Source organism: Chaetodon trifascialis, chromosome 15, assembly GCF_039877785.1.
Source record: "Chaetodon trifascialis isolate fChaTrf1 chromosome 15, fChaTrf1.hap1, whole genome shotgun sequence".
In the NCBI taxonomy this organism is placed as follows: domain Eukaryota; kingdom Metazoa; phylum Chordata; class Actinopteri; order Chaetodontiformes; family Chaetodontidae; genus Chaetodon; species Chaetodon trifascialis.
Window position 1 is genome coordinate 23352348 of NC_092070.1, and position 16168 is coordinate 23368515.

At 43.4% G+C, this 16168-nt stretch overlaps 2 protein-coding genes across 2 annotated transcripts in view; one reads left to right on the forward strand and one right to left on the reverse strand.

Moving 5' to 3' along the window:
• cacng2a (calcium channel, voltage-dependent, gamma subunit 2a) overlaps nucleotides 1-2655 on the reverse strand; it is a 61099-nt gene extending 58444 nt beyond the window's left edge. The window contains exon 1 of the mRNA XM_070981292.1: nucleotides 513-2655. Within this exon, the coding sequence (XP_070837393.1) occupies nucleotides 513-738 (226 nt within the window). The 5' untranslated portion in view covers nucleotides 739-2655. The remainder of the gene's footprint in view (nucleotides 1-512) is intronic.
• A 5920-nt stretch (nucleotides 2656-8575) lies between these two features.
• Nucleotides 8576-13267, forward strand: apol (apolipoprotein L). Its single transcript, XM_070981377.1, has 4 exons — nucleotides 8576-8930; nucleotides 10604-11200; nucleotides 11296-11406; nucleotides 11728-13267. The coding sequence occupies exons 1-4, from the start codon at nucleotides 8917-8919 to the stop codon at nucleotides 12743-12745; spliced, it is 1740 nt and encodes a 579-aa protein (XP_070837478.1). The 5' UTR covers nucleotides 8576-8916; the 3' UTR covers nucleotides 12746-13267.
• The last annotated feature ends 2901 nt before the right edge of the window (nucleotides 13268-16168 follow it).

The following is a 16168-nucleotide window of genomic DNA, read 5'->3' on the forward strand; positions in this document are numbered from 1 at the left end:
GACCCCTCACATTTATCTTGTAACCTCTTGAGCCTGCTCTTATCTGCAGCCTTTAAAATAAGGTGTGCTTAAATGCAACAACCTCATCAAGCTGTGTGTGTCATTTCAACCCAAAAGTGATTTTTCTTTTTCAGACTGTTTCATTAGAGGCATGAATGTCCACTTTTTTTAGAACAAGAAGTAGCAGAATTTTTCCTCTTTTCTGTCCTTTTAATGACCTTTTTAATCATTTTGCATTATTAAATCCATCTTCATGCACGTCAGGAGAGAAACCTCATATTTCTTGTAATTCATGTGTATGAATGCAGTCAGATTTGCTGCTGGTTGATTCAGACTTTTAATCACTGATTTCAAACACTGCTGTGGGGAAACACTGAGAGTGTCACAGAAGGAAAAAGCACAGAAGAACTTGACATGAAATAATCATGGAAGCTGCAGACAGCTCGAAACCCAGAAATGAAACCATGTTAGGAAAGTTTAGTGAGCAGCAGACACAACCTGTCTCCTCTTACCTTCCAAGCAGCAAGTCCTCCACAGCCCCGAGTGGGTCATCACCTCCTCGTTCTTCTTGCTGGTCTCGTTCTCGCTCATGGACTTGGTCTTGCAGACGCCGCGGGAGTACAGCCAGTAGTCCGTGCCGACCGCGATGGTCATGAGGCTGAAGGCCGCGAAGGCTCCCACCGTGGTCAGCAGCATCTGGACTCCGCGGTCGAACAGACCCATGTTTCCGCATTCCATGAAAGGGGGACCCCCTTTCCTCTTGATGTACAGGAAGTAAATATTTGAAAATTTACGGGACCAAACCAAACCGAAAAAACGGGATATACTCGAGCGGAAGGAGAGGGAAGAAGGAGGAGGAGGATGCGCTGGGAACCTTATGGTTGCGTTTGGGTGAGGACCAAAACAAGAGAAAAACTGAGGATGGAAGGAGGTTTTTGGGGGGGGGAAGAGAGGAAGAGACAGTGATGTCTCTCCTCTCTGTGTGTTCTTACTTTTGTTCCCAGAAAATGAAAAAATAAAACCCGGGTATGCAGAGGATGGCAGCCCTTCAGCAGGCCTCCAGCTGCAGATGTAGCAGCAAAAAAAGCTCCAAGCGTGAATAACAACACTGAGCTATGAAGAATGAATTATGTCCCACAGCCTGCAGATGGAAGCGAGACAACGCAAACTGAGGTTTACTCTCTGCAGACCTGCAGCACAGAAGAAAAGGAGCCTGTGTCTTGACTTGTAAAGGTTACAGCTGAGCACGGAGCTGAATTAACATGAGCTCAAATGGAGCACAGAGATGGTTGAGGAGGGGGGGCGGGGGGGCGGTGTTGGAGTAATGGCAGGCTTACAGTACAACAGTTCAATATGTCTGTTACAGTGAGTTACAGTTACTTTAGTCAGAGGTTATAACATCGCGTTGACTAGCAAGAATTCAGACTTAGAAGTACCGGCCTACCCAAAGCTATCCTACACACTACTGAGAGCTAATCTTATTATTCTAATGTGTTCTGTTAGGCTAAAGGGAAACAAGCGAGGGGGTGAAAAACTGGGGAGGAAAACGAAGGACAGCAGGGAAAACTATCATATCAGTGCAAACAAAAGAGAGTAAACATATGGACGAATTCAAGTCCTGTCGAGGGGAAATGAAAGCGATTCTCGGGGTGTTTTATAACGACCTGTCGTTGGGTTCAACTGAAATCTCACGCTGGCTTCTCCCGGATCAACCCAACGCACGATGGAATGAGGAAATCAAGGCTCAACAAATAAATAAGTCAATCAGCAGGCTTTAAAAAACACACACAAAAGAGACAGAAACCGGTAAAAACCTAAAAAAAAATAAATAAATAAATAAAAAGAAATTAACCGCGTAGATTTTCCTTTTTCCTAAAATTTTGATCCCCAGTTTCCATATGTAGCCCTATAGCTCTGGGAAGGTTTCCGCCGAAAATGGGGGTCTGCGGTCAGAGGAGGTTCGGTCGTCGACGATCCGGAGAGAGCGGGGAGCATCCAGCAAGGCAAGCCGACCATCACTCGACATAGAGCCGGCAGGAGGAGGACGAGGAGTCGGTGTGGGCGCCGCCGCAGCCGAGGATGCTTCTTCCGTGGATGGAGGAGGACGCTGCTGCCGCCGCCGCCGCCGCTGCTCCTGCTTGAATATCCAAATTCACCGTGGCAGTATCACACCCAGGACGGTCCCGTTTGTATAGCCCTTGCGCCATGTAATAGGAAGAAAGATAAATTCTGATGAATGTTGCAATCCCCTCTGTTTTCCCCTCCTCCTCCTCCTCTTCGTCTTTCTCTCCGTGCGCGCTCGGATGCAGGTTCGGCCGCTCGCAGGAAGAAAAAAAAAAAAAAATTACACAATCAGGAGCGCGACTTGCACAGATCCACAGACAGAGCTGGTGTTGTCACGATGTGAGCGGCGCTGTGCGTCCAGCTTCTCCCCCTTCCTTCGCCCGATGAGTAACGTCAGTGCAAAGAAGCTGCTCTTTAATCTGCAGGCGAGTTTTTCTTCTTCTTTCTCTCTGGCGACGTTTTAAAGGCCCACAGTGTATGTATGCATGTGTGCATGTGTATGTGTGTGTGTGAGTGTGTGTGTGCGTGTGTGTGCGTGTGTGTATGTGTGTGCTCCGTGCTGCAGCAATGGAGGCTCGTTGGAAAGATATTAAAGATTTTTTTAATTCGGTTTCTGTGAGTGGAGGGGGCGGAAGGAGGGGGTGTAGCGATAGTGGACTCCCCCCCCCCCCCCCCCCCCCCGGAAAGGTAGATGGAGGATTACTGAATTGCATCTCTGCACACAGGCTGAGATTCATGCATTTAGGGCTTATTATTGTCCGATCCAATTGTTGCAGCGCTCGCTCACGGATGTCCCCGCCACTCTTCCCTGAACTAATCTCTCTAAATGTCTGACTTGCGCCTTCACTTATCTCTTGTCATTAATAACTGCGATTTTAGGCTGCAGCTCAGAGCTTTAAGGGCAGACACGGTGTCATCCTCTGATTAGCTGATTCTCCATGAATGTCAATTAGCACCGAGGATGAGGCTGAAGTCTGACGATGGCCACGTCGAGCTTTGAATCTCTGAATGCAGCCTATTAAAAAGAAAATAAAACCGACTCCTGTGTGATTAGAGTGCAACATTAGCACAGATGTGATGTGTGTGTGTGTGTGTGTGTGTGTGTGTGTGTGTGTGTGTGTGTGTGTGTGTGTGTGTGTGTGTGTGTGGTGCTGAACGGACAGCTCCCTCCAGCTCTGCCGCCCCTCTGTGGACTATGTCGCCCCCTGCTGTTTGAAGATCTTTATCACAACTCATAAACCCTAAAAAGCCAAACAGTCGATCCGTGGAAATTCCTCTCAGCAGCATTTTGAAGTCTCGTGGATGTTCATTTTCCCGACTAACACGTCTGTTTCTTTCTAACAATCTGTTTGTTTGTGTCCCACAAGCATCGACCGTCCCGGGAGCTCTCGCTCTCTCCTGCTGCTCGGTGCCTCATTCCAGATGTGCTGGATCTGGATCATCAGCCTCTCCCTGTGTGTGTCTCTCTTTCTCTTATCATCCTCCCAGATTCACTTTGTTCATACATATTTGCAGTCTATCTATTATTCTGCCATCCTGATCAAGATTGCTAACGTGAGCAGAAAGAAGAAAAATAAAGCTGATACACAACCTTGTTTTTTCTGCCTTTTTCTAATCTGTGTTCTTCTATGAAATATTGGATAATCTGACCTCTTTGAGCCACAAACAGATTGAAACCTTGTGAGAAATTTGAAGGGGAAACGTCTGCTAACAACTCATGAACGTCTAAAACAGGAGGAGTCACAAGCAGTGCATTTTATAAGCTCATCGTATATGTTTTTATGTGAAATCTTAATCTTAAAAAAGGTGTCCAGTAAGTACAACATTTCCCTCTGATGTAATGGAGTAGAAGTGTGAAGTAACATAGAAATACCTCAAGTATTTCAAAGTTGTTCTTAAGTCCAGTACATCTGTAAATGTACTTTCCACATAATTCTCTGTGGAAAACACTTATTGTGAAACAATGAATCATCTGAAACTGACTAAAAATTGTAATTTTCATGTGAGAGTTTGCCATCGTCCACATTTCCGTGTATGTCAGCGTGATGTCTGCGTCATCGTGAGCAGGCTGAGCTTTGTTTTTTGGGTGGAAATGTTGCTCAGCTGCTCATGTAACCAAACGATGTCAGAGCGAGTGTCTGCGCAGGTCGGCCGTCCGTCTCCTCGTGAAAAAAGCCATCATCATGTTTCTCTCAGGCTTCGGGGCCTCATGTCAGATACTCAGATGATCCGCTCAGAGACGCGTTTGGACAGGCTGATTTCTGCTGCTCTTTGTTCAGCACTTATCATCTCGCAGCTGCTGAGTGGCTGCATGTCGACGCATGAGAATGAAATGTTTCACCCACAAAGTGTGAAGTGAAAGAAACTACAGTGAAAAACCTACAACAGAACAAGTGAAAAGGCAAACTCCTCCTACGAAGTGCTCATCAGGCAATAAATTACTGAACTGCTGCTGTGGAAGAAGTATGCATGATTAACTAAAAATACTCTATTATAAGTACCAAGGTAAAGTAGAGGCATAATCGGCAAAATAAGGTATCAAAAGCACTCAGCACAATGCACTCTCAGCGTTCGATTGTTGTATATTATATTAAGGTTGAAGCGACGTGAGGTGGAGCTGACTTTAATTACTTTTATTTTTACTGTTGGTACCTAAAATCTGATACATAAGAGGAACTATAACTGTCAGATAAATGTAGTGAAGTTAAAAGCACAATATTGAGTCTGAGGTAGCATTAAATCTGAATACATGTTCGGTCCTTCACACGTGTCACGCTCGCACTGAACTCACACGCTGTGTTGAACAGGGGACGGCAGCTCGATTACAGCACTTTGGTCATCGACAGCCAGGGATAGATCCAAAGATGTGCGTGTGTTGCTGAGGTGTCCAGATCCGGGTCTGCCCCTCTTCATGAAGTCCCTAAACAGCAGCATCATGAAACCAGTGTTAATTCCACAGTAAACTCTCGCGAGCAGAACCTCTGCAGCAGATACCAACACCTCTCCCTGAGGAGAGACCTTGAGCTCTGACTAAAGACTTCTGTGATTTCGCCTCTCTGCCAGGATTTGGGACACCCTTCGCTTTCATTAAACAATTATCCCTGACAGGCGAGGAGGGTGCACAAATCATGTCCCAGGCCCGCACCCACAGTGGTCCCACATGGACTCTTTATGCCAATCTGACATTAACTCAGCAAGCTGCAAATCCAGCCCTAATCGGGGGCTTGTTAGATGGCCCCTCGAGCATTGGCTCAGGGAGTGCTTCCAGTAAATTGTCCTCTGGAGTAAAAGAGGGAAAGAGGGATAAAAAAAACAGAGGCTCTCTCAAAAGTGGTTGCACTTTGAACGTTTCTATCCTCAGTAATTGAACCTGATTAGAGGGAGTCTCTGGGTGAGGATGCACCCACGGGCCCTCTGGTCTACGGGGTAAAAACATTTCCTCCCTCCAGGAAGGAAGTTTTCTCACTTTGGACCATTTGATGAAAAAACACTTTGTATTTCTCCACAGTTGGACTTTGAGGCAGATACTGATACTGGTATTTAAGGGTAAAAGACCCCAAATAAAACTAGTTAAAAAAGGCCTTAACTGCCCTACTGTATTAGAATTTGGTGAAGTATACCAGATTAATTATGTGTTCTACAACGTTACAGTGTGTTCTGCTGCGTGTTCTGCTGCGTGTTCTGCTGCGTGTTCTGCTGCGTGTTCTGCTGTGTGTTCTCTTGTGTGTTCTGCTGCGTGTTCTGCTGCGTGTTCTCTTGTGTGTTCTGCTGTGTGTTCTCTTGTGTGTTCTCTTGTGTGTTCTGCTGCGTGTTCTCTTGTGTGTTCTGCTGCGTGTTCTCTTGTGTGTTCTCTTGTGTGTTCTGCTGCGTGTTCTCTTGTGTGTTCTGCTGCGTGTTCTCTTGTGTGTTCTGCTGCGTGTTCTCTTGTGTGTTCTCTTGTGTGTTCTGCTGCATGTTCTCTTGTGTGTTCTCTTGTGTGTTCTGCTGCGTGTTCTGTCGATGTTTGTCTCCTGTCTTGCGTGTGTGAGGACACTGCCATGTCAGCACTGTTTCCACTCTGATCCCTGAGTGTCTGCACTGAGCTGAGTGCAGCTGAGTGAGCGTTTTGACACACACACACACACACACACACACACACACACACACACACACACACACACACACACACACACACACACACACACACACACACACACACACACACACACACACACACACACACACACACACACACTGTCCTTCACCCATGTCACAGGGTTCTACCTTGACCTTCCTGTAAAGGGAGCACAGGCGTAGTTGCAGATGCAGTGATGGAAGAAGTTCATTGTTTTGGTCTCCCAAAGTGCAGATTTGTGTAAAAACTCACTGCATTTTTCTAAAAAAAAAAAAAACTCTGTCACATGGTTCTCGAAGGATTTCTGTGGAGCTTCATGGACACAAATTCAACATTTACTTCAGTCCAACAAAATCTTCATCTTAACAAGTAATTTTTTTAGCTCTTGTTCTTTTAACCCTTGTGTTTCGTCAGTGTTTACCTCCTCATTGACACCTCTGCAGAAACAAGATGAATCACTGTGAAATGCATTCCATCAGTAAAGTCATTCACAGACACGGTGTGTTATCTATCAGTGATGCTGCTAATGTTTTAGTTCATTTACACCTTTCATGAACAAACTGCAGACATCCAATAATGATGAATATGATAGACTTGTTTGGGATTGTTAGCAGTAACAGCACAACAGTCAGCACTTCATATACGATATATAACATATAGGACATATATTTGTACTTTTACAGACGAGTACAGCTACTTTTAAAAAAGATTATACATCTTCCACCACTGTTTCTGAATTTAACTTAAAGATAAAGAATTGACTATTTCTTCTTTCCAAAGCCACATGGTCTGGCTCTAAGGAACTTTGGTCGGCCACATGTTATCAGCTGAGCTGGCGTGTTAGCTTCAGGTCCGGCGTGTGAGCTTTGAGTGTTGTGTCTGTGAACTGTGGTGTGTGTGCACAGCAGGCTGACGGAGACGCTCTGTTTGCCCTGCGGTGAAGACAAACAGGTACAGTAGCTCCTGTATGTGTGTGACTCATCTTCATTTCATTCTGTTTGTCTTATTCTGCTTCTAACAGGAAAACAAGATCAGGAGTGATCCACGGTAACATCTGAAGTTCACATCTTACTTTTTACTTCCTTCATTCTTTTTCTTTTCTTTCTTTATTGCTACTTTCATTCTTTGTTGTGTTCATATCAAAGTTTTCTTTACTTTCGTCCTCGTTCTTTCCTACATTTCCTTTATTCCTTCCCTTCCTTTGCAGTGCAATTTTAACCGCAGTGTTTGATGTAATACATTCACCCAAACACAGAAATGGGAACTTAGAAGCTTATTATTTATTTCTATTTAATTTTACAAACAGAAAAAGGTGTGAAGTTTAGATTCAAGGATGCCTGCCCTAGATCACTCGTGGTGCTCTGACGGCTATAATTAAACCAACACAGGATACTTCAGGGAATAGTTACAACATTTCTGAAGACACTCTCTGTAATGTTTAGGAAGTTCCTGCAGAAACACTTCTAGTGTCAGAAAACTTACAGCAGCTGGAAGTAACAGAAGTCTACATGGATGACATGGAAACGGAGGAGATCTATGATAGACTTCTGACCGAGGTACTGAAAGCAACTGAGGCAGCTGCTCTGCACCTGAACTGAGCTCAATGTAAGTTCAAACAAACTGGCCAAACTGCCGCAACTGCATTAATGGTGTGAGAAATGTACCTCTGCGGAACCCAGGAGGCAGTGTTCACAATGAACACCAGCCACTGTCCGAGGAGCCACCTCTACTCCTGTATGATTTTACGAGGTGGCCACGGCTCTAGAGGGACACTACGAACCTGAAGACTAACTGAGGCCAAGCCTACCGTCTGCGTGCTAGCGAAGGGGCCAACTGTGTACGCTAGCATTAGCCCGTTTCTCTGACGCAAAACATAAATTAACAGGTTGAATCTCAGCAGGACTCACACGGGAAGTGTCATATGTTACACTGAATATGGTACATCGGTTTGTTCACATTCAAATCACAAATAACAACTTTTATAAACTTTTATTAGCGGAGCGTGGCTACACGCACTCACTTCCAACAACACAAGGAAAACTTTTGATCGGAGGACGCGCGCGCGTCCGTACGTACCTACGTCACCACGCTGGGCGCATCCAGACAGAGATTCCACAACGCACACAGGCAGGAAATTAAAGCCCAGGAAGGGGAATTTAGTAGGAAGGGATGAAAGTTTTGGTGAAATTCAGAAGCTGCATCTATATTAGTGTGCTAGACTGTGCAACAAAAAAAAATGCAGAGACTCAAGTGTCCTCTAACAAAACAGACATTTTTACTCGTCTCTCTTCTTTTGTTTATTTAACTCAGAAGTGAAATATCCAACACCAGTCACTTCGGCGATGAATGTATATATTTCCCACAGCCTGTGAAGGCAGCATCAGGAAATCAGCTGGCAGCCAGTGAAGGTATGCCGCTTCCTGTTGAGAGTACGCATTGCAACTGACACAGTTTTAGCCTCCTAAACTCAGATAAGTATCAAGAATTAGATGAGATAAGAGCAAAAAACGGGTGTGGTTTAGTCTGGTCATGTGAAGGAGGGAAAACGAAACCAAACTGCATGGGCGTCACCTACCGAAGTTTTATCCTCATGCGATTTATTTCATCAGTTTCACTCAACAGATGAGCTGTGTGCTCTCGCACAGCAAACGATCAGATTTCCATTCTTCATCTGTTTTTGTTGTAACCTCGCAGGTAAGAGGACGAGACGGCGAAGGCATCATACCGAGAGAGGAAGCATGTCCACGGCAAGGTAAAGAGTTTGAACCGTGAAGTTTCTGTTGCACTGAAACTGAGACAAAGGTGTGTTGTGACTCAGCAAGGCCTCAGGTAAGGTAAAATAAGTATGTGGACCAATTAAGACCGATCTATGAATACCTGCAACCATAGTTAGTTAGAAAAATATTTTAAGCAACACAATTTCAATAACTTAAAACAAAAGTCCTTGAGGCGTTTGTTTCTCTTTCAGTTCAACTCTCTCAGAAGCTGCAGCTCAATGTCAGTATTTGTTCAGCATGAGGCTGTCTGACTGCTGTTCAAAGTTTCCTGCCACAGCAGATGCACACTGACGCTCCTCTGCACAGATATTAACTCCAGATAACATGACAGGAAACCATGAAAAGATCGCCTGAGATGCAGTTTATATGTTCTCAAAGCAGAGCTGCTCTGCTGTTTCAAACTGCTTTGCTAATGCTGCCGTGTTTTAATGAAATGTTTCTGTTGCTTCAGTTTGCTGCGCAACTGTAACATGAAGGAAAATACCAAAACAAAGACAAATGTTGAATTGGATACTTAATAGTAAGAGACTTTGATAAGGTTTAGTGGTAAAATACAATCAGGACATCCATACTTTTAAGTAGTGATGGCGAGATGAAGCTTCTTGAAGCCCTCCAGCTAAAAGGTTCACAAAAAGGTTCATTTCTCGAGGCTTCATGTGCACACAAACACCCCTGCTGGTCAGAGACTGTTAAACAGGTAATGATGGGTCATACTGTGCTGAATATAAATATAATTTTATCAATTTGCAATACACTCAAGACTGTCCTGCAACAGTGCAGCCATGGGAATGACTGCCAAGTAAAAGAAATCAGTCATCCTCATAAATGCATTTCAGCTATCGTTCATGTACTCATTCATATAAATAAAATTAGATTTTTGTTTAGTGTATTGTGTAACATGACAATACGATGGAATCTAATATTACTTGTCAAATGTTTATCAGTAAATAATTGTGTCAGTGTTTGAATAACTCATGACAGGGGAACAATTACAACTGTTGCAGTGTTTTAACAAGGTAAGGGGCACTGGACGTGCTTGTGAGCATGAAGAGGGCAGTGAATTCAACTTAAGGACTTCATTCATTTTATTCAGAAACTAATGGGTCCAGCCACATTCCCCTCATTATTTTCATGCAAAGCACAAGAATGCCTCGGCATGGATGAGGTGTTGCTGTTGTACCCCAATTCTTTATCACACAACAAACACTTCACCTTGGATTAAAAGGAGGTGAAAAATATAGTACACTGCATAACAAGCACAAAACACATGTGACAATGTTACTGAAAGTGTACTCATTTTATCAGGAGAGATCAGATTAAAATGTTTCCACACGGGAAAACTTTCTCACAGGTTCCATCAAAATGCTCGTCTAAACCAACAAATCACCAACGCTAACCCCTGAAGTGCGAACGGATCCATTGCGGTATATAAATCGCGCCGATACTCGAACCAATTCCTGAAGCAGCAAGGCTTCGAACGTCATTCGCCCTAAACGACACAAGCATCGATATGCGCTTGACTAAACACTTTCAGTTGTGGTTGTGGCCATGTCTTTCTCCTGCACTGTTACAGAACAAACCTTGGGTGGAGATGGATTAGGTCTTACACAACAGTTCAAGTTGATCTGGGTGATGTTATGTCTTACAGAACGGAGCTACAGGAGGCCTTGTGCAGGTACACCACAGATACCCTCACCTTCGTCGACACAGTGAGAAGATTCTGTGAGAGGATCTCGAAATGGATCCTTGGGAGGGAGACGGAGCTGCAAATGATGATGGACATCAAAGACAGGGCGGACAAAATCGACATGAAATTCACCCATGTTACCCAGTCACAGAACAAAGGTGAAGCTTTGGGGGAATATATGAAGAACAAGGTGACCCAGATGACAGCAGACAGCAGCCGTGCAGAGCTGGAGGAGGAGCTGGCTGCTGTGCTGAAGGACACTCTGGAAGGCCTGGAGGAGCTCCACTGCTTCCTGGAAGCGGTGGAGAAGCTGGCGGTCACCTCCCTTCATGTGTTCACGGAGGAGAACCAGGTGTTACATCTGCCTGAAGGGATCAGCCTCGAACACGTTCAGGTTGTCATCATTTCTGCACGAATCATCTGCCCTCAACTCCTCGAGTTTAAAAGAGATGTGAGTGTCTTCTTCCTTCCCAGACTGCAGAATGTAGAAGTGCTGTCCTATCAGCTGGACAGATACATACAGACCACCCAGAACATCTGCGAGAAGCTAGAGAAAAGGTAAAAAGCGCTCCTCCAAAATAAGATGCACATTTTTCAAAATAAACGTCAGTTTTAGGAGGTAAGTGTAATTGTGTCTTTCACTGCTCTTTCAGTGAGTTTTGTGCTGTGATGTCTATAAAAACTGTGGTGGAACTTGATGTGGATTTATCTGAAGAGGAAATACAAAGGATGCTTGATCACATCAATCAGCTTGATGATATCAGGTAAACACTTTTACACAAATTTTACACTAAAGATATCTCAACTACAGCACAGAGTGGTACAAAATGTACATACGTGCATTCACATGCTAAACTAACAGGACCATGGTAAGCATACATGGCTATCATTAGCATGTTAGTATTGTCATAGTGAGCATGTTAGCATGCTGACATTAGCATTTGGCTCAAAGAACTGCTGTACATAAATACAGCCTGACAGTATTTTCTGAAATATTGTAGTCACTTCAGCTTATCTGTGTATTATGTGGATTTTATTGCTTCCTGTAGCCTCCTAATGTTAAATTTGTCTTTCCTCTTCACCAGGGTGGACCCGCACTTTAGGATGGTGTCCTTGTTCCAGGGAGAGTCCTGTTCCAACTTCACTGAAGCCTTCACCGAGTGTCAACCCAGGATGCTGCAGTTTCTAAAAGACCTGGAGGAGAGTGCTGTTCAGCTGGACAGGATGAATAAGGGGGCTAAGATCTCCAGTGTGGCAGGCAGCTCAGTGGGGGCTGTCGGAGGTGTACTGTCCATTGTTGGTTTGGCATTAATCCCTTTCACAGCAGGAGTGTCTCTCGCTCTGACGATGACCGGGTTAGGCCTGGGAATTACCAGTGGAGTCAACAGTATTGTCACCACAGCCACAGAGATAGGAGTAAACAAAACACAACAAAAGAGAGCCAGTGAAGTCTTCCAGAGCTTCATGGAGGATGTGCAGAGTATCCAGGATTGTCTGGAGGAGGTGACCAAAAAGGAAGTAGTCCAGATGGATGTGGTTCTGGGAGTAGGCAAGGTGTTTTGTAAGGCTGGTGTTATTGGAAAAAGCATTGATTCGCTTGTTGATGCTGCCTCCGCTGCTAGGATGATAGAAAGTGAATCGCTGATTGCAAGTACTGCCAAGGTGGCAGTCCAGGAAGGTAAAGCATTGCGTAATGTGCCTAAGGTGGCTTCAGATATCCCAGATATCGGTCAGGCGGCAGTCAAAGGGCCTCTTGCCCTCTCCAAGTCAGCCAGGGCCAGTCTCATTGCAGTCAATGCTCTTTTCCTTGGCATGGACATCTTCTTCATCTGTAAAGACAGCATCAGTCTGGCCAAAGGCAGCGAGACTGAAGTGTCGCAGTTCATCAGAGCCAGAGCTGCACTGTGGAGCTCAGAGATGGACTCATGGCAGAAGATCCATGACTCGCTGTGCGAAGGTCTGCCGACATCAGGGAAAAAGCAACTCGTCGTGGAGACGCCTTTTTATCCGGAGATGGAGATGAAGATGAAGAGAGAAACAGAAGTTTCACGTGATGAAGTGGATGAAAACTTGAATGAAAAACAGTCTACTGTCACTGAGTAGTGCTCAGCGAGAAGAGACGACTGACGCTGCGATCTGATGTGAGATTATTTAATGTGATTGAACCATGTGTGAACAGTCAGCCCTGCTTATTACTGATCAGCATTGAGCATCAATAAAATGTATCTTTGGGAAATTATTTTTTATTGAATCAACTTTTTTACCTTTTGCTATAATGTATCATGTAATTTAGTAACACGTACTTACCGAATCATAAATACACTGAAGAATAAAATCACTGTTAATGTTAAAGTTGCTGTTGCTGCCATATGTAAATATAATCAGATCATTATTAATATAAAGATTCACATCTAATGGATACTATGTGACCTCTAAGGCTTTTTTGTTTTTTTAATCTTTTGATGTTTTATATGGTGAATGGGCAAATTAACATGCAAGCCACATTATATGATCAGTTTTTAACACGTTCAGCTGTTGTCCTTCAGTATATCGCCTTCTCTACCTTCCACCCCTGCCTCTGAGGATTATTAAGTGCTAATCTTAATAAATGTGTGTAAATCCAGCATACCTGAATGGTGTTTTTCACTGGGAGATGTGCTCCTGAATCCACCTGCTGCTCTGCTCCTGCTCTCTGACCGTTGTCTGCAGAGGTGGACGAGGTGTTCAGATTGTTTGCTTCAGTAAAAACATCAAACATTTCAGTGTAGAAAAAGTCTTACTTAAGCAAAAACACAAAATGATTTGTATCAAAATGCACTTAAAGTTCAAAAAAGTAAAAGTAGTCATAATGCAGAATGTCCCATTTTAAAATATTATGATGTTATATACAGAGTTATGGAATTATTGGTGCATTAATATGTAAGCCCACATCACTTCTGTGTTACATTTGGAGATTATTTTTTACTAATTACGGAGTTACTTCCAGTCTGTCTTACTATCAGTCCTGTTTTAGTGATGCATCCATACTTAAAACTGTAATTAAGGAGCAATCATGCAATGACATGCTAACAGGAGCAGGTCTAGAAAACTGAATTAATACCTTCCTCTGCAGGTAAATGAGAAAATGTTGACAGAATAGCCCAAAACAAACAAAAATGTTGGTACCACCTCATGGTATTGGTAATGATAATTTACATTAAGTAAAAAGTCTAATTTTGTTGTATTCATCAGGTAATAAAATAGTCTCACGGGTCTTACTGATACTTAAATGTAGACAGGTTACAGTGAAAGAAGACAAGGCTATGTGGAACAAGAGCAGTCATGGCAACATGACAGTAAATAAAAACACAATATTTACATTAGATTGATTCAGTGCTGACAGTGTTCATGCAGGTGGACTTACCTGCTTTACCTGTCTGTGAAATGTCTTTTTAAGCCATGATTTAATTTTACATCACTTTTTCCAATAACTTCACAATCTGAAGTAAGTCGCTCTTTTCTTCCATGCTGGTAGCAGGTCAAATGATTTTCTTTGTTAAAGTCTCAACAATGGTTTGCCTCTTCTCCAGGAACACATTCGTCCAATTTTTAAAATCCTCCAGACATTTTCAGACATTAAAACTTACCAATCTTATGTGTCATAATGCGTAATGCTAATATCAATCTTCAGTTATTATGTTCTCACCTTACATATCTATGTTTATATATATAGTCTTTGTGCATTTGTAGGACCAGTTTTTGCAAGTTGCATTTTGGACCACAGGTGGGCTTCCAATCTGGTTTGAATGTCACAGAGGCTTCGAACTTTGAAGACTAAGGAACAGCAAGAAAGACTTTCCCCCTTCAGCTGATGAAAGTGAAAACAGCCATCTGGAGTCATTCTCAAATATTCACGTGAAGGGATTTCTGACCACATTGGTCTAATTTTTAACCACAAGGGGGCTCTGGAGACCGGATCACATTGAACACCGATCCCTTGGTACAATGGGGGTCTGCAGCTCAGTACAGTGTAAACACAGGTTCAATCCCCTGACACTTTCACTGTAAGTGACTGTAAAACCCATAAAATATTGCCCCTCCACACTGTTTTAATTAATATGAAATATCTAAATAATGTGAGTGAATTGCACATGTTGAAGTTTGGCATACAAGGTTTGTCATCTAGTGATGTTTGATATTAATTAAAGAGTTTGATTAACTATCATCAATCAAATGACTGTCTTAATTTTTTATTTTCTTTTACCCCAGCAGCTAATAGCTTAAGCCACAGGGACAGAGTACCAAGTGGAGACAAAAGGACGTCGGTGTGAAGGTAAAGTTTGAATAAAAAAGAACAAAGGTGAAGCTTTGGGGGAATATATGAAGAACAAGGTGACCCAGATGACAGCAGACAGCAGCCGTGCAGAGCTGGAGGAGGAGCTGGCTGCTGTGCTGAAGGACACTCTGGAAGGCCTGGAGGAGCTCCACTGCTTCCTGGAAGCGGTGGAGAAGCTGGCGGTCGCCTCCCTTCATGTGTTCACGGAGGAGAACCAGGTGTTACATCTGCCTGAAGGGAGATTTGAACACGTTCAGGTTGTCATCATTTCTGCATGAATCATCTGCCCTCAACTCCTCGAGTTTAAAAGAGATGTGAGTGTCTTCTTCCTTCCCAGACTGCAGAATGTAGAAGTGCTGTCCTATCAGCTGGACAGATACATACAGACCACCCAGAACATCTGCGAGAAGCTAGAGAAAAGGTAAACGGATGCTTCTCAAACAGCACATTTTCTCATCATTAACATGTATTAGGATCATGCAGTATCTCTAGCAGAAATTCTTAGCATCTGTGTCTTTAACAGCTGTGTCAGTGACTTGTGCCTGAAGATGGACAAAGAAACTTTGGTGGAGCTCGATATGGAATTGTCTGAAGATGATGTGCAAAAGATGCTTTGTCGCATTAATCAGTGAAATCAGCTGAGAATCATCAACCAAAACATTTTCAAATAACAGGCTGTTCTTCGGAAAATCTCATTATGAGTTTTCTTTCTTAATTTTCCTCTTCACCAGGACGAATCCGCACTTTAGGATGGTGTCCTTGTTCCAGAAAGTGTCCTGTTCCAGCTTCATCACAGAGTTTGATGAGCATCAACTCAAGATGCTGCAGTTTCTAAAAAAACTGTTCAGCTGGACAGGATGAATAAGGGGGCTAAGATCTCCAGTGTGGCAGGCAGCTCAGTGGGGGCTGCTGGAGGTGTGCTGTCCATTGTTGGTTTGGCATTAGTTCCTTTCACTGGAGGAGTGTCACTGGTCAGATCAGATCAGATCAGATATACTTTATTGATCCTGGGGGAAATTGTTTTTGTTACAGTGCTCCTTAAAAGAATAGAAGAAATAGAAGAGATAAAGAATACAGCAAAAAAATGTGTACAAGCAGGAGCAACTGCAACAGGCTGCATGCACGGTCAGCACATGCGCACCAGTTCTTTATTTTCTAATAATTTCATTGTGCAATGTTGTGCAACATTTACTTCATGATGATAAAAAAAA